This window comes from Perca fluviatilis, chromosome 3 (genome assembly GCF_010015445.1).
Source record: "Perca fluviatilis chromosome 3, GENO_Pfluv_1.0, whole genome shotgun sequence".
Lineage (NCBI taxonomy): Eukaryota > Metazoa > Chordata > Actinopteri > Perciformes > Percidae > Perca > Perca fluviatilis.
The window spans coordinates 36,997,914-37,021,550 of NC_053114.1; the positions used below are offsets into that span (position 1 = coordinate 36,997,914).

A 23,637-nucleotide genomic window follows, 5' to 3' on the forward strand; every position below is an offset into this window, starting at 1 on the left:
GTCTTATTCATACATTTAGAGAAATTCTGTATACTTGTCCTATAGAGTGCAGAATTAGCGAGACATCTGGCCAAGGGGAGCTGCTAGGGGAATGATTGAACTTGTTTGCTCCAGTTGAAAGATGGCTTTGCTGACTGCTGTGGCTCTCTGTGATGTTACTTGTGCTTGGGATGTCTTTAGAAATTTTCATATTTCATTGTCAAATCATCTCAATAGGCTACATGGTCCATAATGCAGACCCGCAGTTACAATCTGGAATCACAAGGGTACTAGGAATAAAAGTTTGGCTAGGCGTGGTCCTTGAAGTTTAATATAGGCTTACTGCGCCCCCTACCGACGATGGTCGTATCACCTCGCGATATCACAGCCTCACCGGCAGGTGCCGCTGGAGGGCTGAATCGATCTGCGTAGTTATGAGTTTCCCCTGTAGTGCTTCCGCCACCACAGAGATCAGAGAGAGTAACCAGCCGGTGCCAGATCAAAATACAAACAATGGGCAAGAAGCACAAAAAGCACAAGTCCGAAAAACATGGATATGAAGGTATTTAATATGTAGATAGTTCAAGCACATATCCACTTGAACTATTTGCTGATTTGTGTTTAAATAACTTTACGTAGGCTGGAATCCCCGGGTTTCCCGGGACCATAGCCCTAACCTAACGTTAGCTGATTAGCTAGCTAGCGTACTGCTGGGCTAGCTACCGGGGTCATTTATCCTAGCTATCTGTTTACTTCCCGGATGTCTCTATCATTATGCCCGCAATTCGGTGTGAATAGACAGGACATTTAAGATTACAATACAACATTAGCTGTAGCTTCACTTTAACGCCTGCTAGGGAAGCTAGCTAGCTATTAGCGGCTGTTGTAGCGGCTATTGTTTCCAGCATCTCACAGCTGTCACGGGCCCATAGCTATAACGGTACGTAGATACCGCATTTGCCGCTGATGTTCATTGGAGAGAAATATTGTAAAACACCTTTTTCATCTGCGAAATGTTATTCCATGGTTGTTATTTAGGCATGTATTTCGCATGAACACCCAAAGGTAGCACAACAATCCCACTGAAGTATTTTTCTATGAGACTTTGTGGTCAGATGTCCGTCCCAAGATGTCGGCGGCAGACGCGCATCTCACAAGCCGGATGCGTTATTTACGTTTATTTATTTATATATATATATATATATATATATATATATATATATATATATATATGTATATGTGTGTGTATGTGTGTGTGTGTGTGTGTGTGTGTGTGTGTGTGTGTGTGTGTGTTTATGTATGTCAGGAGCCCATCAGTGGTTGTCAACAGTTAGCTCGATAATGCTCTATGTTGACTTGATATCTGCAGAGTACGGAGAGAGACCACTGAAGCTGGTGTTGAAAGTGTCTGGAAACGAAGTGACAACGGGAAGTTCGAGTCTGGACACGTTTTATGACGAGCAGCCTGACAAACCTAAGGACAAGAAGAAGAAAAAGAAGAAGGATAAAGAAAGGAGTTTTGGGTCACCAGAGGATGACAAAGGAAAGAAAAAGGTAAAGTTAACGTCACTAGCTAGATCATATCTCCTTCGATGGGATAGCAAAAGGTGTTAAGCCTGTTGAATGAACTAGTTTACATGGATTGTCCACGTTACATTCAAAGGGGATACTTTGCCGATATTCAACCAACTTTGTATGATAATACTGTTGGTAGTATGTGTAAATGAACTATGTTAAACTTCCCTCCATCTTACCAGTAACCAGATCTCCCTACTCACAGGCCAGTAGAAAAACCAGAATGTACTTTCGCATATGTAACTAGCTACACAAAGAGTAGGGCTGTCCCAAACGATTATTTTTTAAACGATTAATCTAGCGATTATTTTTTCAATTAGCGATTATTTTCCCATTGCTCAATTATTAACAATTTACACAAAAGAAATTTCAATGAGGTTCAAATCTCTATTTATTAAAATTGTTTAACACTGCACTGTTCCAAGTAAAATATTTTTTTTCTGCAACCTGAAGCCAGATGTAGGCTATCAATCCAACCACAAAATAAAGTCACTTTCAGGAGGAATACAAAAATAAAAACTTAAAGTAAACAGAGCAAGTGCCAAAAGAGTAGTGTATGAGAGATTAACCTGTATTTGCTTTTTTAACAGTAGGTAAAATAATGAGTATGCTCTTGTTTAACATCTAACCTCTTCTCCCTTTAATTTAACTTTAATTATTTGTATCTAAAGGCTGGTTAAGCACTGTAGGGAGGAGAAGTTGGACACTTAATGTTTGTTTTTGTAATGTTTGATGACAAAGAAGAAGAAAGGACAGGATGGAGATGATGAACACAGCAGAACTCCTATACGTTCAGAGCTGGATAAACTGGAAGGTAGTCTCTAATTTCCTCTTTCTAGTTTTTTGCAGTTTATGTCAACACTTTTCCTGCAAAACTTTCCTTGATCCTTTGTTATTCTTTCTTGTAGAAAAGGGACAAACTCCTCTGCAGGAAGCTTTGAACCAGCTCATCAGGCAGCTCCAAAGGTGCGACATTGATCAATTATTGATATGAGATAATTGTGTATCTGCTAGTTTATTCATGAGGTGCTGCACATTCAGCAGCAAGTCTCCTCACAGTGCTTGTGATTATATTATTGACCATTAGGCTGCCTCCCCTCTTTCCCCTATAGCAAAGTTACTGTATGCCTGGTTCTGTGAATAAATACTGTGTGTCTGTGTGTGTATTTTCTCTATAGGAAAGATCCCGGTGCATTCTTCTCGTTTCCGGTGACAGACCTCATTGCTCCTGGCTACTCTGTGATTATCAGACGGCCTATGGATTTCAGTACAATGAAAGACAGAGTAAAGAAAGAGTGCTATCAGTCGTTGGATGAACTAAAGGTATATCTGTCTGTATTATACGCAGGTGTATTGTTGCATCATAACTATTCACACACAGCAGGATAAAAAATGACTAGGGATGTCCCGACCCGATCCGGGCATATTTTAATGGATCAGAATTGGCTAAAATGAAGCTTTATGCACTCTCTGCAAGCATCACCCTTTTAACACAACTTCTACAACAACTTTCAACTTTCTAATTTTGAATCCGGACCTTCAGTATTTGGATCAAGTAGTGAGAAAAAAAGGTGTGTCAAATTTAGAAGGCTACACCTGTTATTTCAATGTGTAGGATACATATTTAATCAACATTTAGGTAAGAAGAAGAAGTATTAGATTGGACACTATCAGCAGACAACCAATATCAAAAGACATGGACCGGGATTGGGGCCAAAATAACGTGATCGGAACAACTCTTTAAAAAAAACTGCAACTTTGGAGACATTGGATCATTGTCAAAAAAAGAGCTCTTGCACAGAGTAAAAATAAAGTACATTAAAGCAGAAACACTAAAATGTCCCCCTATAACCATTAACATGGGCCAGTGCATACAGTTTGTCATGTAGACCAGGGTTATACACTCTTCAATGCATTTAGTTTCACAAGAGCTGTTTTTACTTTGTGTGTTTGATGCAGGTGGATTTCAGGATTATGTGTGAAAACGCCATGATTTACAACAAACCTGAGACGATGTACCATAAAGCAGCCCGGAAAATGTTACACTCTGGAATGAAGATCTTGAGCCAGGTATAAAACTGAAGATTCTGAAAAAGCTGACCACTTTAAGGAATCGCACCAACTGCACAAGGATTGTCCTGTTGTTCATTTTATTGCGATGAGAACCAGAACCCTGACATTTTTCGTTTGTCAATGGTTGGTCTTTCACATCTGATTGTAGACAACTAGCATTATTTAAAAATAGCTTTATAATATACATCTTTATAATTGAAAGCTTAAAAAATGTCTGTTAAAATAAAAAAAATAAGTCAGGTTTATTTTGAAACTATTTGACAGTATACAGTGATAATTAGTTATACAGTCAACACTTGTCTGTAAAAACCAAACAAGTGACAGAAAAGTTACTACTTCTCGATGATATTTACTGTACATGTGTATATCTTCCCATTCTCTGACACAAAGCTTAATGTGCCACAAGATGGTCATTATTTAGCGTTCTTTACTACTTTAAATAAAGCGCATTAGTGTTGCGTTTGCCTTAAACTTCACATGGAGCACTGGGACAATGGGAAATGACTTTGCTTTTTCTCTAATGCAACAGATGGGGGCAGCAGATAGCCCCATATTGTAGCAGTAGTAGTACCAGCAGGTTTATCAAGCACTTTGTCTTCTCTCCAGTTATTCTATAATTGTCTTTCCAATAGGAAAGACTGGAGAGCTTGAAGCAGAGCATAGAGTTCATGTCCGGCCTCGACCCTTCTGCCAAACTGCCGGGAAAGACTGAGGAACAAGGGGGCACCGGCCTGGACCAGAACAGAGAGGGACGCTCGAGCACAGACACCAGCGAGAGATCCCACACACCCAGCACACCCAGGTCCTTTAACCGGCTGACTTTACATACAGGTTTCCTTAAGTCAGTCATACGCTGCTCTTGAGCTAGAAGGGCCCAGATTGAAATGCGAGGATGTGAAATAATAAGCAAGAGTATGGATTCACTACTTAAATCCCTTTTAAACATTTTATATGTTTTACATTATTCTAAAGTCAATTTAAGTTGGGTGACATGAGTAAGGGATATATCCTATCAATCAAGAAATGGCCAAAAGCTGTCTCAAATCTTGAACAAAAGATGTCTTTTTTTAAATTGTCCATGAAATTGCAGTTTCCAGCTTCCCTGCAAAAAGCACACATTTTAAAAAGGAATGCTGAAATAGTCAAAACGTCAACACATATCAGGTTGAGGTAACTAATCAGCCAGAAGTTAAAACCAGTTTCCCACACACTGTTGGTTTCGGTAAACTTGATTTCCTCTGACACTAAAGTGAATCGGTTTTCCACTGTAAAGCCGGAGGCTTCAATGAGAAGAAGAATGCCTGGCAACATGCTGGGTCTTGTTTCCTCTCAAGGCTGTACATCTTTAAATCAGTGTTGTTGCCCAGTGATTTAACAGAAGCTGGCGATTAAAGTCGCATGTTGGTTATGACTCACTTTCCGATGAACAGCCCGAGAAACCTTTTGTTCTGTTTTTCATTCATCTACTTTTTACCTTCTGTATGACAACAGATGATACTGTGTTTTTAAAATCGCGTTGTCGTTTACCGACGTCAAACAAACGATTACGGTTTTCTCCTGGCAGAATGTTTGCTGCACTGTGCACACTTAAAAAATAAAAAATAAAAATAAAAATCTCATCTGCCGTCTTTCAATTTGTGTCTCATTTGCAGAGCGGACAAGGACTCCAAGGACGAAGCGGCAAAAGCAGAGAAAGAGCTGGAGGAAATCCGCAAGGTCATCGAAGAGTCTGGAGGAAAGCTGTCCAACAGAGTGCTGCAGTGTGATGTGAGAAAGCCCAGTTGAACTCAGAATTCTTTTATTTCCCCAAATTGCCATTTTCACTTTTAAAAATGACTCCTGCTCTTTCAAAATAATGAAAAGAAAAGTAGGTCATTTCATAGCCCTCAGTTAGGATAATATCCATACTTTTCTATTAGCATAATATGGAATTAGTTTTTTATTTTATTTTGAACCATTAAAGGCCCAGACACACCAACCCAACGGTTGACCGTCAGCAGACTGATCAGTCGGCTCCCCAAGGTCCAAAAAGTGCCTCGGAACACACCGAAGCGACGTCGTCTTGGGCGTACGTTCCGCGCGCGCGTGAGACGTAATACAAAAATGAAAACCGGAAATGACGAACGCGTCACGTGGCTCTGGCTTCTCCAGCTGACCGATAATGGCGGCTTGTTCGAAATACGATCTTGTTTCGGTGAAATAGTTCACCGAAACGTGTTTCTGAAAACATTTTAAGCAAGAAATAGGCCATGCAGTTGCTGAATCTGTCTTCATTTCAGATCAACAAAGGTCAGTTTAAAAGATTTTCGTCGGATTTTGAGAGGTGTTCGTCACTCATCACGCTCGCCATTTCCGGGTTAGCACTCCACCAATCAGATTGGTCATTGAGTCCGACTGCCCGCCCTCCGACCCAGCAAGTCAGGTCGGCCAAAATAAAAAGACCGATGGCCCCTCCGACTGACGACGGCACGGAATACACCAAGTCACCAACCTCGCCAGACTGTCCGATCGGGTTGGTGTGTCAGGGCCTTAAGAGGCCATGACAGTTTCCCCCCACTTGGGTGGTGATGACGATCAATCGGTAATGGTTTAGAAATGTGTCTAATGTCCATCCCAAATGTTTAAACGCAGCCAGTCCTCATTCTGAAAAAGGATTTTAATGTGCATGCTGCTATTGAGCCCTATCATTTATTTGTTGTGTAGTTGGAGTTAGCGAGGCGGAAGTCTGACGGCTCCACCACGCTGGCAATCCTCAACCCAGCAGACCCAGCAGCAGGAGGTAGGTCCATCTGAAACCATAGCTCAAACTAATTTAATAATACTTTTATTTTGGGCGCCCGGATAGCTCAGTTGGTGGAGTGAGCGCCCATGCGTGGCGGTTTGCTCCCCGACGCAGCGGGCCCGAGTTCGGCTCCTTTCATGTCTTCTGCTGTCCTATCAAAATAAGGGCTGAAAAAAAAAGTTTTTCAAGCAAAACTGTCAAAAATTCACCGGTTCCATCTTTGATAGTGTGAATATTTGCTGGTTTTCTCAGCCTTCTATGATTGTAAACTAGATATCTTTGGATTTTGGAGAGCTGCTGGAGAGAAAATCCAATTCTAGATGTCGCCTTGGACTCTTTTTTTTTTTTCAGATGGTTAATTGAGAAATGAACTGGCAGATCTTAAAGTAATGAAGAAATTGAGGTGGAGTTAGTTCTCTTACTTATTAAAGTTGAGAAAAACGGAGTGTTTTTTGTTGTTGCAGATGTTGGTTACTGCCCTGTGAAGCTGGGCATGATGTCCAATCGGCTGCAGAGCGGTGTGAACACCCTGCAGGGCTTCAGGGAGGACAAGAGGAACAGGATTACTCCGGGTAAGCTTAAAGTTTCTCCACATCACTATTATCAGAGAGCTAGTATCCGACCCGTCCTCCGTGCTGGTTGACTTTACGGTACAGATAACGAGCCGTCTGTGTGTAACACACTTTCCACAGTGTCCTATGTGAACTACGGGCCGTTCACCTCCTACGCACCCTGCTACGACTCAAGCTTCGCCAACATCAGCAAGGAGGATTCTGACCTCATCTACTCTCTCTATGGCGACGAGTCCGGTCCTCAGGGCTCAGACAGGTATGCCCAATATGACCACAAACACGCTCTGTGGCGTCTACACAGAACGTCACTTTCAGGCATTCCTGACTGATTACTGTCCAGATGTTCCTCTTTTTCACTCTGGAGGAGGTCAGCTGTAGACTTGGCCTCATCCTGACTTCAACCCATCAATTCTTAGGGCCTCCTGCACACTGGCTGCGTGGCGTGTCCGTTTTTATTTCGGCTCCCATGTTAACAGGTTAGAGCTTACACACTGCCTGCGTGACACGCACGTCTCCGAAAACTATTTTTCACGCGACACGCTTGCACTTTGGATGCGTTTCCAGGCAAAATAGAGTACAAAAAGATGTTTATATGTCATTTTGACATGAATACATTTAATAAATGACATTTTGATGTTTGAAAGTCTCTAGGTTTTGACATAAATGCAGATATAAATGAAAACAAAAATGATCGATTTTCAAACATTGCACCTGTCGGTACAGAACGAAATATTCTGTAACCTATTTTGCCGTCAATACTGCCGATGTCTTTGCTGTAATCAAATCAGTAGATACTTATGTTTAACATGAAGTATACACAAAAATATTGACAAAATAAAGTTGAAGAACGTGCTATTATTTCATTTTATCAACGGGAAACATACATGTGTACAGACAAGGCTAGCAGCAGCAGCAGCGTCGCGTCAGACACGTTTCTGGTGTGCAAAGACATAGAAAACGCAACGCAGCCGCCACGCAACAGAAACGCCACGCTCGCGCCACGCAGCCAGTGTGCAGGAGCCCTTAACCTTTGGTTTCATCTTGTTTCTCTGGCGTATGGTTATCTCATGGTACTCTGGGCCGCTGTGGGACTCCCTTGGTTTACATTGGCTGCATCTCATAGCCCTTATTTGACAGCTCCTCGACTCCTCGGTCCTCGGCTGAACCGGAAGTTGTTCTGTCCCTCCTCGGTGAAGGCCGTCTCAAAGCTCTTATTTCTAACCCCTGAGGAGCGAGCATCGAGGAGCTATAGGCGAGGACGCACGAGAGCAGCCTTCCCGGAAGCCTTGCAGCTGAAGTTGCTAACTCCGCCCAAACAGCTGACGAATTCATGCGACGCTTCAGAGGAAAGGATGTCTCATGCCTCTGAAACACATTTGCTCGTTGCCTCTCTCCCCTCCCCCGATTTCCTCGCGTCTCTCCCGAGGGAGGCAAGCGTGGGACTCGAGGAGGCAATTTAAGGGTTGTGAGACGCAGCCCATATCTCCACCAAGAATTTTACCGATTACTTTGACGGCCTGTGCCTAACCCTAACCCTCCTGGGTTTCTTTATCCAGACTAAACTTAAATTAAAGGGGACTGGATGTTTTTATGTTTCTCAAACAAACTGAGAAATGCAACTTCTCAGTCAATTTGATCTTATAAACATTGGTATTCCGAAACACACTGCTTTGTTACTGTGTGTGTATGTTTTGTGCTAAACACGTATTTATCTTTCTGAATGATTGTATCTTGACTATATATTTTGAATAGAATACAAACTTGAAAGCGTTATTTTGGTGCGAAGGTGGTCATCTGCCTCATAAGACATGAAGGCAGAAGGCACTTGTGTGTTTAGGTTGACTTTAGTCAGCGGTTATTGTCACTGCTTGGTCACCGTAGTTGTATCGTCTCACTAATCCTTTATTTCCCCTCACGGAAAAGGCACACTTTGTTCTCAAATGTGTGAAAAACCGTGCAATTGTAAGTAGCATAGGCATTTTGACTGACTTTGTCTTCCAATGTGCAAGGAGGCTCATTGTTCTTTGCCAAGAAAGTGATTCTGATTTATTTATTTATTTTTTTACCCCTGCTTCTGCTTAGAAAACAACAGCGGTCCATGTTTTTTCTCTGTGTGTCTGGCAGCTTGTCAGAGTTCCTGGCCAAATCAGACGAGTATGTGTACAAACTGGCAGACAACGTTCTGGATGCAGTGACGAACGGAGAGCATTCAAAAACTCTGAAGGAGACTGAGCCAGTAAGCACCCACCGCGACACCTCCACTGATCCCAATTGACGGTCTTTACTACCGATTTAAACGGCACCGAATGGAAATCTAAGAGCATCCGTTGATTGAATGAGTTCTGTTTTCTTCCCGTCCCGTCTAGCAGGTGGAGACGGCAACAAGTGCACAAGAGGAAGAGGAGGACATGGAGGTGAGAGTTGATACCTAGATAAAAACCTGCTCTCAGTGATGAGCAGCTTCTGTACCTTGTGTGTCCCGCTGCACACTACAAATGGAAATAGGCGTCAAGTTCCTAATGAGAAATGTCAGCGTGCGCGCTATGTAACGCAACACCGAAAGCCATTCGCCCCTCGTCAGTGTTGGACGTGGCGTTCGGAAGAGTGAGCTCCTGCCGTGCCGCTGTTCCTGCGTACAGCGTGTGTTCTCGCATTACACCTCGTGTGCGCATACTTCATTTCCTTTTGTCGTTATAGATGGCCTTTGCAGATGGTTGCTACGTCAACCAGCTGTGTCAACATAGCGGGGGCCTGCCTTTTTAGCGGTGATCCGTCCACGCATTTGGGAAAAAAACATTTCCCCTCAAAACACAGCGGCGCTACTCGCTCGAGGCCCGCTGTTGGAGAATTTGGAGAGGCCCATGTTTTCTTTTTGGTGCCCGCTGGCTGCGCAGCTGAATCGCTCCTCAGAGCAGCGGAGGAAACCAAAGTACAGGCGCCTCCGTCAGGCATAGAGCAAGCCTCTGTCCTGGCTGTTTGCTGTTCTTGGCCGCTCGCCAGCTCACTCTCATCCCCTGCGCGGGTGTTGCAGCTTTTCATTAGGGTTGATTTTTATTGGAGCAAAGAAGCAGCGTGACTAAAGAGGCTACAAAAGACTTGGTTTGTCCCTTGAAGCGTCAGCTGCCTGGTGTGGAATGCATTTTTCTAACTCTTCTCTCGTAGGTCGCCGAACCTGAAGCCTTCAACTGCAACAGGCTCGACTTCCTGCGCTCTGCTGCAGGCCCGCAGGTGGCTGAGGAGCTCTCTGGGGGTAAAACTTCTGACTGACTTTGTATAAAATAAAAAACAATTATTTTCATCATAGATTAATCTTTCAATTTAAATATATATCACAATTTAAAACCAACAGTTCAAAACCCAAAGATATTCCATTTACTATGCTATAAATGGAGAAAAGCAGCATATCCTCACATTTGAGAAGCTGGAAGTAGACAATGTTTGGCATTTTTGCTTGATTAGTGACTTAAAATTGTTGTTCATTGATTCCCTATTGATCATTTCATTTGTCTGAGCTCTAGTTACAATGCGTATCCAATGAGTCACATTATTTTTGCCAAAACATGCGTATAAACCTGCCGCAGATGGGAATACACGTGAGAACCAGAAAAATCTGTGCGCACACGGCTCGTGTTTTCAGTCCCCTATCGGCAAGAGAAAACCAAAGAGGCCATTTAGATGAACAGAACATCTTTAACTGCTTTGTGTCTCAAAGGAGTATGTGAACAAAGATATCCATAATTACACTGTAAATGCTGTTGCCATTCAGGTAATTTCATACAAAAGTAAAGCCTCATCTAAAGTAGTTAGATGAGCCATTTAGCCATTCAGCACCCCATTATGTATCCCCTTAGATCTTTCTAACAGCCCATTAAAGTTGATTCTCTCCCCCGGTGCTCTCTCAGCACTATCCGATGTTAATGTAACCGTAACACTGAGGGCTCCATATCGCCATCGAGAAAGAATGGATGTATTGTGTTCGATACGTGTAACCAAGGACAGGAGGGGTTACCACAAGGTAACCTGAGGAACCTAGAGGAAGTATTAACTGCATGTGTGTGTGTTGCCTTTCTCCCCCCCCCGCTATCCGTCACAGAGGCCCTGCACTTCCAACAGAAATTGGACGAGACTACAAAGCTCCTGCGTGACTTGCAGGAAGCCCAGAAGGAGCGTCTGAGCGCCAAGCAGCCACCTAACATGATTTGCTTGCTGGCCCCGACAGCCAAGGAGCTGGAGCTGGGTAAGAGCCTCTCAGTGCATGCCCCCGCCCCCCCCCCCCTTTTGTTCCTCCAGTCAAGCCGTCGCCGCCAGCTGTAGACCAACACTGCGTTTTCCTCTTTACCAGCCGCCCTACGCAAATGTGGTTTTTCTTTTAGCTTCAGACAAGAATTCCCAGTTAGACAGTGGGACGGTTCAAATCCCCAACCTTGACCTCATCCCCAGGGATGTTTTCTTTAAAGTGACCCCAGAGGTATTTTCTCTTCATTTTGGTATAGTGCGGACGAAGGATTTGTCACTGTTGAACGTTTGCACTACCCAAGAAAGCGTGTCAGAAATACCAGTGCTGTTGTGTCTCTTCCTTGGAGTCTGGCTATCGCTGCTCAAGCTAATTACCACTCTTGACATCTGTACGTTTAACATGAAGCTACAGCCAGCACCTAGTTAGCGTAGCTTAGCACGAAGATTGGAAACACGGGGAAACAGCAGCCCTAACCACACTAATCCACCTCTAATATGTTTTATCCCCTTTGTTCAATCAGTACAAAAAAAGACTACAGGAAGTTACTCCTGGCCTGTTAAGCCACTATAATATAATATATAAAAAACAATTTATATAATTTATTTGGCTGAATTAAATAAACACGAAGTAACGTGTTGATTAGAGAGCTTCAGAGGTGCTGGTAGGGGGATTTTGTTACCTTTTGGACAAAAGTCAGCCTAGCCGTTTTCCCCGCTTTCAGTCTTTATGCTAAGCTATGCTAACCGGCTGCTAGTGGTAGCTTCACATTCACTGTACAGATATGAAAATGGTAGTGTATTTTCCCAAAACTGTCAAATGACTCCTTTAACATAACACCGAGCTTCCCGTGTGAAATGTTCTGACTAAAGGTTGAAGCGATGGCTAGAGCTGGCCGATATGGAGAAAATCAAACCGCCCCATATTTGTGACCAAATTCCTCGATATCGATATTGTAGGGTTGACTATCGGTGCTTTCACAAAATCTACAAACAATGAGATTTTTGATAAATAATCATCAGTTATGTTGATATAATGTGGGCAAAGGTAAATAATGGAACAGCTATTCAGAAAATGACATCACTCTACTGTAATGTAGCCTTTAAAACCAGGAAAAGACAACACTTGTGTCATATCAGGATATTACCATATCCCTAATTTAAGACGCTATCTAGCCTCATATATCGATATCGGTCTATTGCCCAGCCCTAGCGATGGCAAGAATCAGCAGTCAGTGGACTTTAACCGTGACTGACTCCTATCACTTGTGATTGGCCCCTGGCGGTCTCTGCTTCTTGTCTTGATGATGTTTCCTTTTGACGTCAGCTGAGAAGGTCACTGGGAACTTGGCCGAGCTGACTGGTCAAGTGGCCCCATGTGACGTCAGCAGCGTGTATGGCATCCGGAAGGCCATGGGCATCGCTGTACCTCCAGAACCACCCGGGCCCTTCATTGACCTCACCACAGGTAAATACCTGACCGGATACATGGGCTGTGTTCCAAACCGTTCCCTATCACAGAACTAGTGCACTGTGTAGTGTGTTCGCCATTTTGTGGTGGCGTTTGAATTCTCCACGGTTAATTTAATTCACTATATCCAGTAGTCCACCATAAAATACCCACAGTGCACAGCTAATTTGAGTGTACATATACGATGTAACCTACGTTTCACCCCCCGTTAACCACAATGCAACGCATTCGTGTTTTCCCGGAGAAGAAGAAGAAGCCGAAGCCTGCGAAAACTGAAAAGGAAAAATGGAGCAGGTCTTTGTTTCTATTCAGTGGAAATGTAACCTTTAACAAATATACAACCCTTTTATTTTTCCTGAGTGCTCTGTTTGTTTCAGGGACGTGTTAGAAGTGTGTTTGTTTACATGATGCTGTGCGCGCCTGCCTCTGTCACACAAATAACCGGCGCGACGATATTTTCTTTAAGTGTCCAAAATCTCGTTAGGTCGTTCCCTATTGAATAAACACTATTTAGGCCTGAGTGAGTGAGTGACGGAACGGTTTCGACCACAGCTATTGAAAGTTGTTTTTCACTTGAATCTTTTTATCAAAGTATAAATAACCATTTGTGATGGTCTGTGTGTTAAATAACATCCACCTCAACAGTAAAATCCTGCTCTTACATGAGTGCACGAGTAATGCTAATCTAATATATAATAGAATGAAAGTCACAGGGGCCATTTGTCTGCATTAAGTACATTTTCCTGATTATATATTTACATACTTTTATTTGGGCAACATTAAGTTGTTTTTTACAGTATGGTCTTAAGTGTTTTACTGAAGTAAAGGATCTGAATACCTCCTCCACCTCTGAATAACCTCTGTCTTATTTTCCAAATACAGTGTCATCTAATATTCTACTTGTCAATGTTTTCAGTGCAGGAGATGGCTGAGACAATGGAGACCTTGTCCAGTTGTCAGGATACAGTTCCAGTCGTTGCTGTATAATGAAATTCTAACCACCCTTACAGTTTAATAAGTTAAGTTTTGTACAAAAGGTGCTTTTTGTGTGACATTTGTATGCATTTCAGTCAATAAACTTCTTTTTATACAGACCTCGGCTCTTGTAAAATATTGTATGCCAAAGTGCAGACTTAGGAAAACATTTATTACATTCTGTAACTGTACAAAATTCAATGTCACATTTGTTCACATGAAGGCCAATACATTATTATTATGCAACCACAATTACAGAAAAGATGGTCTCGAAAGGTAAGGCCACAAGACAAATCAAGTTTTCAGAGACGCACAGAGCCACTGACATCAATTCAGGTGATCGTCTGAGTTGGAGCCAGACAAACATTCACAGCAGGCAGGTTGTTAGACCACACGGACTCGACACCAAGGACCAAGGTTTCCCAGCATATATGTAGAAAAGCAGAATAAACACTTTAACAGATTATGTAAGTACAGCACATGGATTTGTGTATTTCCTGTTGAAATGCAGGAAATATCTTGTCATATGTAAAATTAAACAGTCGGCCAAACTACACAGCTGGAACCTAAAAGAAGTTCCCATAAAGAGCAAAAGTGTTGATACATTGACTTTAGGATTTACAGAAGTGAAACGTACTATTTTGAATATGTCCAAAAGAAAGGAGCAGGAAAAGTTTTATATATATATATATATATATATATATATATATAATCTTCTGTGTTCATCCGGTTTCTGTTATTGAAACAGCCCTGCCTAACAGCCTCACAGATGTCATGCTCATTACACAGTAACAGAGCAGTGTCCATCACATCTCAAAACAGAAAAACCAGATGGGTTTCAAATTAATGATCCAAACAGAATCCATTGATTTGTTTTTAAAGGACCGGAGAGGTCTTCAAAAAAATTACACAACTGTGTCTGGCATTAGTACAATACACTTCTTTTTTTTTTTTTTTTTTTTCTTCTATCGCAAACAACATCTAAGTTAAAAACAAAACAAAGTACAAAAGTGATCACTGGACGTAAATGTATGTAGAAAAAGATTGCGATCGTAGGTACTGACCATCTACACCGTTTACTGCCGAATCCTGATCCGTTCAACAGTTGATTCAGTGTCGCGTCGTCACGCGGTCCTTAATGCGCCTCGGTCATTTCATGTATTAACGTCACAGGAACACAGCTGTGTCACAGTCAGTTCTGTCTCAACACTCGCAGGACTCCACCGACTCTTGGCTCGCGTTCCCCGAGTCTGTCTCTGGTTGTGTTGGCGGTGGCGGCCTGGCCTCAGCTCAGCCCCATACCTTGCTGCTTGCTCATGTCGGTGCACACAAAGAAGGTTTTCAGCTCCCCTTTGCCCTTGACGTTGATGAATCCTCGACACTCGCACGAGTAGCCCAGCTTCTGCAGCACGTCGGTGGTTTCCTCCGTCACCTGGAAGTAGACACACAGCGCACAGCCGCAGCTGAGAAAGGAGAACCAGAGTCCATTTTGAACAGTGGCTCATAACATTTCGTGTTGCTAAATAGTTACATCTGGAGCCGACTGATCTCATGAGGTGGCGTATGTATGACACGCCAATTCGTTTTTGCGTGTGATCGAGACGCATTAAAAATCGCTTTTTTGCGTGTTTATCAACGTCGTTCGGCCGCCATTGACCTACATTATGTATGAGTTTTCGCCGTAGCGAGTAGTATGAAAGGACGTAAGTCCGCGGAGGGAGGTTGGTTGGGGTGATGGATGGGTCAAACAACACAGGACTTTTTGGGGATCACGTCCCGCGTTTGTCAACTGTTTTTTTAAGCCTTCCCCAATGTTTCTTTCCTAAACCCAACAGTTTGTTTTCCTAAGCATGTGACGTTGGTCACTGTCGTGTTTTTGTCTTTTTTTTGTGTTACTAAAGCCTTTCCCAATGTTCTTTTCCTAAACACAACCTTATTTTATACACGCATGTGACATTGTTCTCGCGATAGTACGGCACGTTCTCCCGATAAGACGTGTGTATGTTTATACCCGCTGTATACAGCGTAGACATACACATGGAAAGCTCTAAATGCGTACAGATAACACGCCATTTGGCTTAAGGAAAGTAGCGTGTAAGTTTACTTGAAGTCATGATGCCATGTTGATCTGGAGACCAAAACGACATGAATGAATGAAAACAACCTGACTTCTCTTGTATTCATTTTAGGGCTGTCAAAATGAACGCGTTAATAATGAGTGAACATAAATTCCCTTTCTTTCTTAGATTATGTTTTAGGCATGTTATGCCTTTATTTTAGAGGACAGCTGAGGACATGAAAGGGGAGAAAGAGGGGGAATGACATCATGCAGCAAAGGGCCGCAGTGCGGAACCGAACCCCAGCCACTGCAGTGAGGACGCAGCCTCTGTACATGGGGCGCCCGTTCAACCAGTTGAGCAATCAGTGCGCCTCACGCAAATTCCTTTTAACACCACTCTCTCTTTTTTTTTTTTTTTAAAACACACGATTAAGGCACGCATGTCCTGTGTAAGTAACGTGGACAGCCTTGCCAACTTGGCGACTTTCTCGCTAGATTTAGCGACTTCAAAATCTATTTATTCTATTTTAAATCATTCCCATGCATGCAGTCCACAGATCCTAACACTAAACAGCGCTAATCTCTCTCCCCCTCTGTCAGTAGGGCTGAAACTAAGTTCCTTGAGCAGAATTGGATAAATAAAAGCGTCTTTTGAATGGCAAGTTGAGTTTCAAAGCCCTTCCAGATCTCTCTCTCCACAAGAATAAAGTTATTTGCGTGTACAGTCACAGTGAACAGTTACCACTGGAGTACGTCCAGTCTCAAATACTACTTGAGCATTAAAAACTATCCTAATATCCCTTTTAAAGTACATTTAAAACAAATACAAAAAAAAATTATTTTAATTAATCGCGAGTTAACTAGAACGCTCGTGTGATTAAACATTTTTGTTGATTGACAGCCCCAATTCATTTTTAATGGCAGCATTATATTGTAGCTGAAGTATTACATTCGGGCAACAGGGCCATTAGCAAAGGCAAATTAATAAAGTACTTTCTTAAGTTAAAGCAGGAATTGCTTTGATGGGAAAGATAAGGGTTATGCACAGCAATAAATTGCAATTGCAGGGGAAAAGCAAATGAAATGTTCATCTAATCAGATGTTCTCATGACTGGCTGTGGATGGGAATTGTTTTTTCGGTCACTTTTAAAGGCAGATAAAGAAATCTGGACCGGAGTCTGAAATTAGATCTTTTTTATGATGATTTTTGGGGATTTTCCGCCTTTAAATTTTTGACAGGACAGCTAGGTGAGAAAGGGGAGAGAGAGGGGGAAGACATGCAGGAAATCATCACAGGTCGGATTCGAACCCTGGACCTCTGCGTCGAGGCATAAACCTCTCAGTACATGTGCGCCTGCTCTACCACTGATCCAACCCGGCCACGAAATTAGATCTTTTTAAACCCAGCCGTGATTGTGTTGACATCTGCAATACAAAGCTAACGCGCATGTGAGAAGTGACGTGTGAGCGTGCGTCGGATGAAACACGGCAGTTTGTCTCTGATGGACTGTGCTGAGCGTACCTGGATCTTTCCCAGCTCCCCCGTGCTCTCCATTCTGCTGGCTACGTTCACCGTGTTGCCCCAGATGTCATACTGAGGTTTCCTCGCCCCGATCACTCCGGCTATCACTGGGCCATGATTAATGCCTGTGGAAGAACAGTTAATATGACTAATTGTATAATGTTCATGTGCACAATGTAAGAGTGTAGAAATAAAGCATTGAATGAAATATAAGATTCAATTCGGAAAAATGAGTCATCCAGCTACAGATCTCAGGCTGCACACTCGCTCCGTTAAGAGATCTACTGGAAAAGGAACATTTTCATTCATTAATACAATGCAATTGGTTTGCAGTCATTTCTGTCAAGGACATTTTCTGAGTGGCTCATAACTTTCCAAATCAGTCTTAACACAGTGGTTTGTGCAGCAAAAGCTTTGGACAATACTGTAGCTGTTCTTAAAGCGATATCACCGATTTGTAAAACAGCAAACACTATATTAAATGCTTCCCTTGGGGACCCAGCAAGCAAATACATAAAACAGAATTTTATTGATTCCATCAGAGAAATGGTTAAAGGCACAGATCACAGCATTTATCACCAAGTTTGAGTGTTCAAACTGAGAGAAACATCTGTTTAACAGGGAGTCACTGGATTCGTTTGATTTACATTAAAAGACATTCAAGTTATGAAGTCATTGAATATTCTATTAAGATTTACAATACATTTGAAAACCTTCCAAAAGGCACTACACGCTTTAAAGCCAGACTACAAAACCTTTGGTGGAAGAAATAATCTTTTTCTTTACAAATGTAAAGTTGAAGGGCCCTGTCTTGCACTCAGCGCAATTGCCGTTGTACACCGACGCATGTATCATTCCTATTTTGCACCCGACGCACAGCGGACTTTTCCCTCCACAGACGCACGTCGGTAAATTAGGGAATGAATTTGCGCTCCCGGGGGAGGTTCAGCGAAAAGAGGAGGCGTGTTCCGGCGCAAACGTTCCCTGGTGCTATTTTGCAGTTTCAGAAAACAATTCCGCCACAGACCAGGAAAAACCTGGTCTAAAGTCAGTGGCGCGTTATTCAGATGCTATTTTAAGCATACCCTTCTCTCATCTCACGGACCCAGCAGTTCCCATTTTTGCAAACCATACATAAATACAAGGCAAAATATGACCTTGTTTTAAACAACATTTCCATGAATCATGGATGTGTAGATGACATAAATGAGGAAATATTAGAGGACTTAAGGTGATGTTGAACTGCATGTGCCGATGCCACTTGACCTAAATGCCCCAGCAGCAGCACGGGAGAGGAGAGACAAGAGCTGCATCGTCTATAGTGAGGTAATCTTGGTCTAATATTAGACTACATTGCAAAAATATCACCATGCCTTCATAACCTCGTGATTCAGTGAGAGTGAGCCCAAAACATTGGAAAGTAATGTTTGTGTGACATTTCTCTATTTACATTTTGTCAAAAAGAAAAATCAATAGCAAACGTCGGTCTCCGCAGCTGTGAACCGCTCCAGGCGTGCACCCATGGACGTATTAAGAGCGTGCGCCTAGCAAATCTGCCGTTATAATAGCAATCAGTCATGGAACAAGGCGCCTGCTTTTAAAAGGGAATGTGATCTGATTAGTTTATTGCATGTTACGCCCAAACTACACCTATGAGTAATGTAGCTACTTCAGACCAACCCATTTTAGATTTGTGTCGGGCGCAAGAGTCATTTATCCCGGCGGTATAATAGCAACAGCTGTTGAGATCTGCCCACAAAGCTACTTGCGTTTGGTGTTTGATAATTGCGTTTTAGATCCTTAAAATAGGGCCCAAATTCTTAAGAAACAAAACCCTACAGCCTTACTATGACCTGTAGCGTATGGTTTCTAATCTTAGCAAACATTCCATAGCTATTGCATTACTGAGTCACTTCTGTGGCTCTATGACTCTTCTCTTTTTGTGCTGCTGGGTTTTATCATCATAGACTTGCTTCAAGTCAGGAATGTTATTCAGATAAGGAGAGAACAGTTTTGCTTTATTCCATTCCATTTAATTTCAATTTAAGTCATTTATCCCCAACACCCCTGGAGAGTCTTGTATATTAATTACAGAATAAGTATAAGCCTTGTGAAATTGCCAGCAGAGGAATCACAAAAGTGTGACGTCACCGGTCAAAGAAAAAGTCTGTGCCAAACACGTTACTGCTTTATAACAACAATGGAATTCAAAATCACAAGGTGTTTAGACACAGCCGCTGATAAAAAGGTTTATATCGCTCAAAAAATGTCAGGGTTTATGTCAATGTAAGTTTTTATCTCCCAAGAAATGTAAATGTTTTAACCAAAACCTATTATCCTGTATAAGCTGCTCAGAATCAGCTGTCTGGGAATAACAGTGTCAGGACTGCAGACACAGACAGGGGTGAAGGCTTCTTAGGCTATGTTTAGACGGAAACGATCTGAAGAGAAAATGCAAAAGGGGCGTTGCGTCCTCACTTTTTATTTTGCGTTTAGACAAGCATTATGGGGGAACTGCGTGCATGTGGTGACGCAGAAGTGTGTGAAACACGATCCACCAAGTCTGCATGCCTGCGTAGAACCTTCCTTCTACTTCCTCTCCTCATCCTCTCTCCCTCTCCTCTCCCTAGTAGCACGAAGAGAACAACAAAAGCTGATAATTTAGCCTGAACAGATGAGGAGGTGGAGTTATTGCTCCAAACAATGCACACGCGCACACACACACACACACACACACACACACACACACACACACACACACACACACACACACACACAAGCCCCAAAAACGCCGTCACTGTCTAAACGAAAGGCACATCTGATAAAATATTTTGTCATTTCCACCCGCGAGTGTATTTGTGTAAAAGGGGCCTCAGACACTCAGTTTTGTTTCTATCTCATGGCTTGAGTATGTTATCACATGTACTTAAAGTGACTATATGTAACTTTTTAATGTTTCTGAAGATCTGTCATTTTTCATACAATGGTCTTAAATGACCTGTAACAGCATACGTGACTTAACAGTGAATAGAACGCCATTTCTATATAGTGTTTAGTAAGGCCTCTGCCCGGGTTTGATTTTTCCCGCGCAGTCACAGAATGATTTGCGGCAGGTAGACGGCGCTACAGTCACACATTCTGATGGCTCACAGATTTCTTTGTAACACCGAAAAAGCCTGTGTTAGTATCCAGCCTTTTGAGCCAGGTAAAAGGAAGCAGGAGATTTCTTTATATATTGGCCTAATTGTATTTTAATGTTAGTTGGTTCACGTGATGTAGTTACAGGGCAGAAGGAAATTAAAAGAACAAAGAACAATAAAAAGATAAAAGGGAAGAAAAAAAATCAACGGGCGACGAACCACCTCGGTCGGAGACTATTACCAATGGAATTGTAATAAAGCAAACAAAACCCACCCGAATTGACCCCCTCCGGTAATATGTAATATGTCTATTTCATTGCATGATGTGGTTATACGTCAGTAGCCCACATTAAATGATGTCCCCCCCCTTCCATTTACTCCGTGTTTGCGTTGGCTTACTATTTTCTTTTCTTGTCCCCCTGTAACGTTATTTGTGTAAAGCGTCTGTGGGTTTCATGAAATGTGCTATATTAATCTAAGTTAATATTACGTTGTTTGCTACAACAAACTCCTAATGCTTTGGCTCGTGACACAGTGACAGTGATACCCGGTTTATCTCACGAGACATACAAAGTAAGCTAAGTTATCGTATGCTACACTTGAAATGCAACGATGCATCTGTGTCTTATTCTTTTATTGTAAACAAATGGTTCCTTTCATCGCAACTGTATGACCTCCCCGTAACGCTTACTCTGTAATACAGTGGGCAATACAGCACCTTTCTTTACGACAGCAGGTGTGGTAAAAACACTACCACTTTTGTCCAAAGCGGCCGCTAGTATCAAAACAAACTGAAAGTTACATATATCCACTTTAAGTAAACCATAGTAACGGTACAAAAGATGGGTTCACTTTTGCTGCAGTCCGGAGTGCAACGCGACAACCCTAATAATGGAGTGTCAGTGAATGCAACTACTCTCATGGCAAGAAAACTACTAAAATGCCAATCATGTACAATAACTGTTGGGTTATCGTGTCAGTCCTAACAGGGCTGGATACAGAGCAATGCGGAAAAAAAACAGTCAATGAAAGGTTTGTGCTGAAGCGGACACTCACCCACACGAAGCCTGAAGCTATTGAAGGAATGTCTGTTGATGCCGTCCAACTTGCCAATCAGAGCGATGGCAAACTCCACCATGTTCCCTATCTGGGCCTGCTGCCTCTCTTTGTCCTGAAAGAACATATTCAACAACCTCAATATGACTGCTTCAAGCTCAGTGGCTTATGACGGGTTGATGGCTTGCTAAGAAACAGTTAAAGCAACACTAGAGAACTTTTCCCGCTTCGGTCCGACCTACAGGTTGTCTCATTCGAGCTACAGCCCACGCTACCCGACCTGGCAAACTTGCATAATGTAATGTAATGGACAATTCCGCTTCCAACCTGTAGGGGGAACGAAGCGGAATAAGTTCTCTAGTGTTGCTTTAAAGCCGGTTTGACCCAGGTCTGAAGCAGTAGCTACTCCACCTGATTGTTCTCCTGACCAGGCGTCCCACTAAGCCCTGCAGCAGCCATGTACGTGCTGCCAATTGTCTTGATCTTCTCCACACCGCTGAACTTTGGTTTGGACAGCAGCTGTTGGGTTAGAGAAAAACAAGTGAGAACTTCCTCATCCCTCCGTTCATCATTTACAGCAGGGGTCCTCAACATTTTTTAGGCCAGGGACCCCTTTAGCTGAGAGAGAGAGAGACCAAGTAGGGACCTCCTATTGCATAGATTGTATACAATTGAGTTGCATATTAAACTGGGCTGAATAGCTGAAAATAAATGGTTATTATTTATAAATCATGTTTTAATGTTAAGCATAAATTTAGATGGCACAGTGAATCCTAAAGCTGAACTGTTTGGTGGCTACTTTACCTATAGTAAGATTATCTTCAATGTGTAAATATTTTTTTCACAAATAGGCCAATTTATATTTGCTATTAATATGTTGGATTCACATTAATGTGTATGTTCAGACATATTTAAAACTTTAAACAAAGAAACTTAAAAAAACAAACATTTTTAACATAATTTGGCGGCCCCCCTGCCCTAAGGAGGAGGACCCCCTAGGGGTCACGGACCCCCTGTTAAAGTATTCTTAAGAGCGTAGATAATAATACTGAACCGTTTCGGCCCAATCATCAGGGTCTGCATGGTTAACATTGGAAGTGAATAAACAGAGCTGCCAATAACAGATTGGGGCTTTAAAGACACAACTGTCATGTATAACGAGGAAGCACTTTATAATGATGGAGGAGAATGAAAGAGAGGGTTTTTTCTCGGTCTTCCTGACCTCGTCAAAGTCAGCGATGATCTCGTTCAGGAGCCTCAGGCATTCCAGGCCCTCCTTGTTGATGTCACACTCAGTGTAAAATTCTTTGAAATCTGGCACTGAGGCAAACATCACACAGACACAGTCATAGGACTTGTAGTAGAGGTCCTGTGGGGGTTTACAAAAAGCACAGTTATTAGTTTTACCCAGGAAGAGACGGGATGTTAGGCTTTAATAAAAGTTTTCAGACAGCCCTCCCTCAACTACTACTAATTCTGTTAATAATAAGAATAATAGAACAACACACAGTTTTGGGCTTAATTATTAAGATGATAGTGGTCAATAAACTGTTTTTAACCTTTCAATAATTTCCAAACAAGTTCCTAAATATTTTTAAATTTGAAATACGCTGACACTCAAATAAAATGTCAATTATTTAAGATTGTTGAGAGAAAATCCCGCACACTGACCATTACGCAAGCAATAATTTATTTAGAAAAATACAACGTTTCGGTCCCAGACCTTCATCAGGTAAATTATTATTTTTAATAATTATTTAAGATGAAAGCAAGATTAAAATCTCTTCTGAAAGACACTGGGTTTTCAAATATGCCCAGTATGTTCGTATGATGCTCCATTTACAATGAAGCCATTGTCGGGGATAACCTGATGACCTCATGAGTAAACAGTTGCCACTCTGAATGTCCATATTATTGTGTTTCACTTGAGGGCAAGAAATCCCCTCTGCTTTGGTCAAGCAATGATACTAAAGCTGCTGACATTTATAATTACTTCCATTTATCTCAAAAACGACCTAAACACATTGGCACACATTAACTTTTGCCTCATTTTAGAAGTTAGACAACATTTTGAAGACATCCAAACATTGTGGAAGACACTAGATTTCTATTCTGAGAACTGTGAAATCATTAAAAGATGAAGAACATATCTTCCCTTTTATTGTGTATAAAATGTAGAATCAAACTGACTTATACCAAA

The 23,637-nt window shown here is 42.1% G+C and overlaps 2 protein-coding genes across 9 annotated transcripts in view; one reads left to right on the forward strand and one right to left on the reverse strand.

Moving 5' to 3' along the window:
- The first annotated feature begins 412 nt into the window (after nt 1-412).
- Nucleotides 413-13,779, forward strand: brd7 (bromodomain containing 7). Of its 5 annotated transcripts, none has more exons than XM_039795531.1 (17): nt 413-541; nt 1,349-1,533; nt 2,296-2,368; nt 2,463-2,520; nt 2,733-2,877; nt 3,514-3,624; nt 4,260-4,429; nt 5,280-5,394; nt 6,331-6,406; nt 6,874-6,981; nt 7,102-7,237; nt 9,064-9,217; nt 9,348-9,395; nt 10,144-10,231; nt 11,075-11,218; nt 12,542-12,682; nt 13,602-13,779. In XM_039795531.1, exons 1-17 carry the CDS (start codon nt 493-495, stop codon nt 13,670-13,672), a joined length of 1,872 nt encoding a protein of 623 aa, XP_039651465.1. In that variant the 5' UTR covers nt 413-492; the 3' UTR covers nt 13,673-13,779. The 5 variants fall into 5 exon arrangements, with proteins under 5 accessions (XP_039651465.1, XP_039651467.1, XP_039651469.1 ...); XM_039795533.1 differs by having other exon boundaries at nt 9,351-9,395; XM_039795535.1 differs by having other exon boundaries at nt 9,106-9,217; nt 9,351-9,395.
- Nucleotides 13,780-13,811: 32 nt separating this feature from the next.
- The window catches only part of adcy7 (adenylate cyclase 7), a 71,728-nt gene continuing 61,902 nt past the window's right edge, over nt 13,812-23,637 (reverse strand). For 3 of the 4 annotated variants that reach the window (XM_039795527.1, XM_039795526.1, XM_039795529.1), the window contains exons 22-26: nt 22,660-22,806; nt 21,849-21,956; nt 21,438-21,552; nt 17,242-17,366; nt 13,812-15,092 (exon numbers count right to left, since the gene is read on the reverse strand). In XM_039795527.1, the coding sequence (XP_039651461.1) occupies nt 14,946-15,092; nt 17,242-17,366; nt 21,438-21,552; nt 21,849-21,956; nt 22,660-22,806 (642 nt within the window). In that variant the 3' untranslated portion in view covers nt 13,812-14,945. The remainder of the gene's footprint in view (nt 15,093-17,241; nt 17,367-21,437; nt 21,553-21,848; nt 21,957-22,659; nt 22,807-23,637) is intronic. The other variant, XM_039795525.1, reaches the window with a different exon arrangement.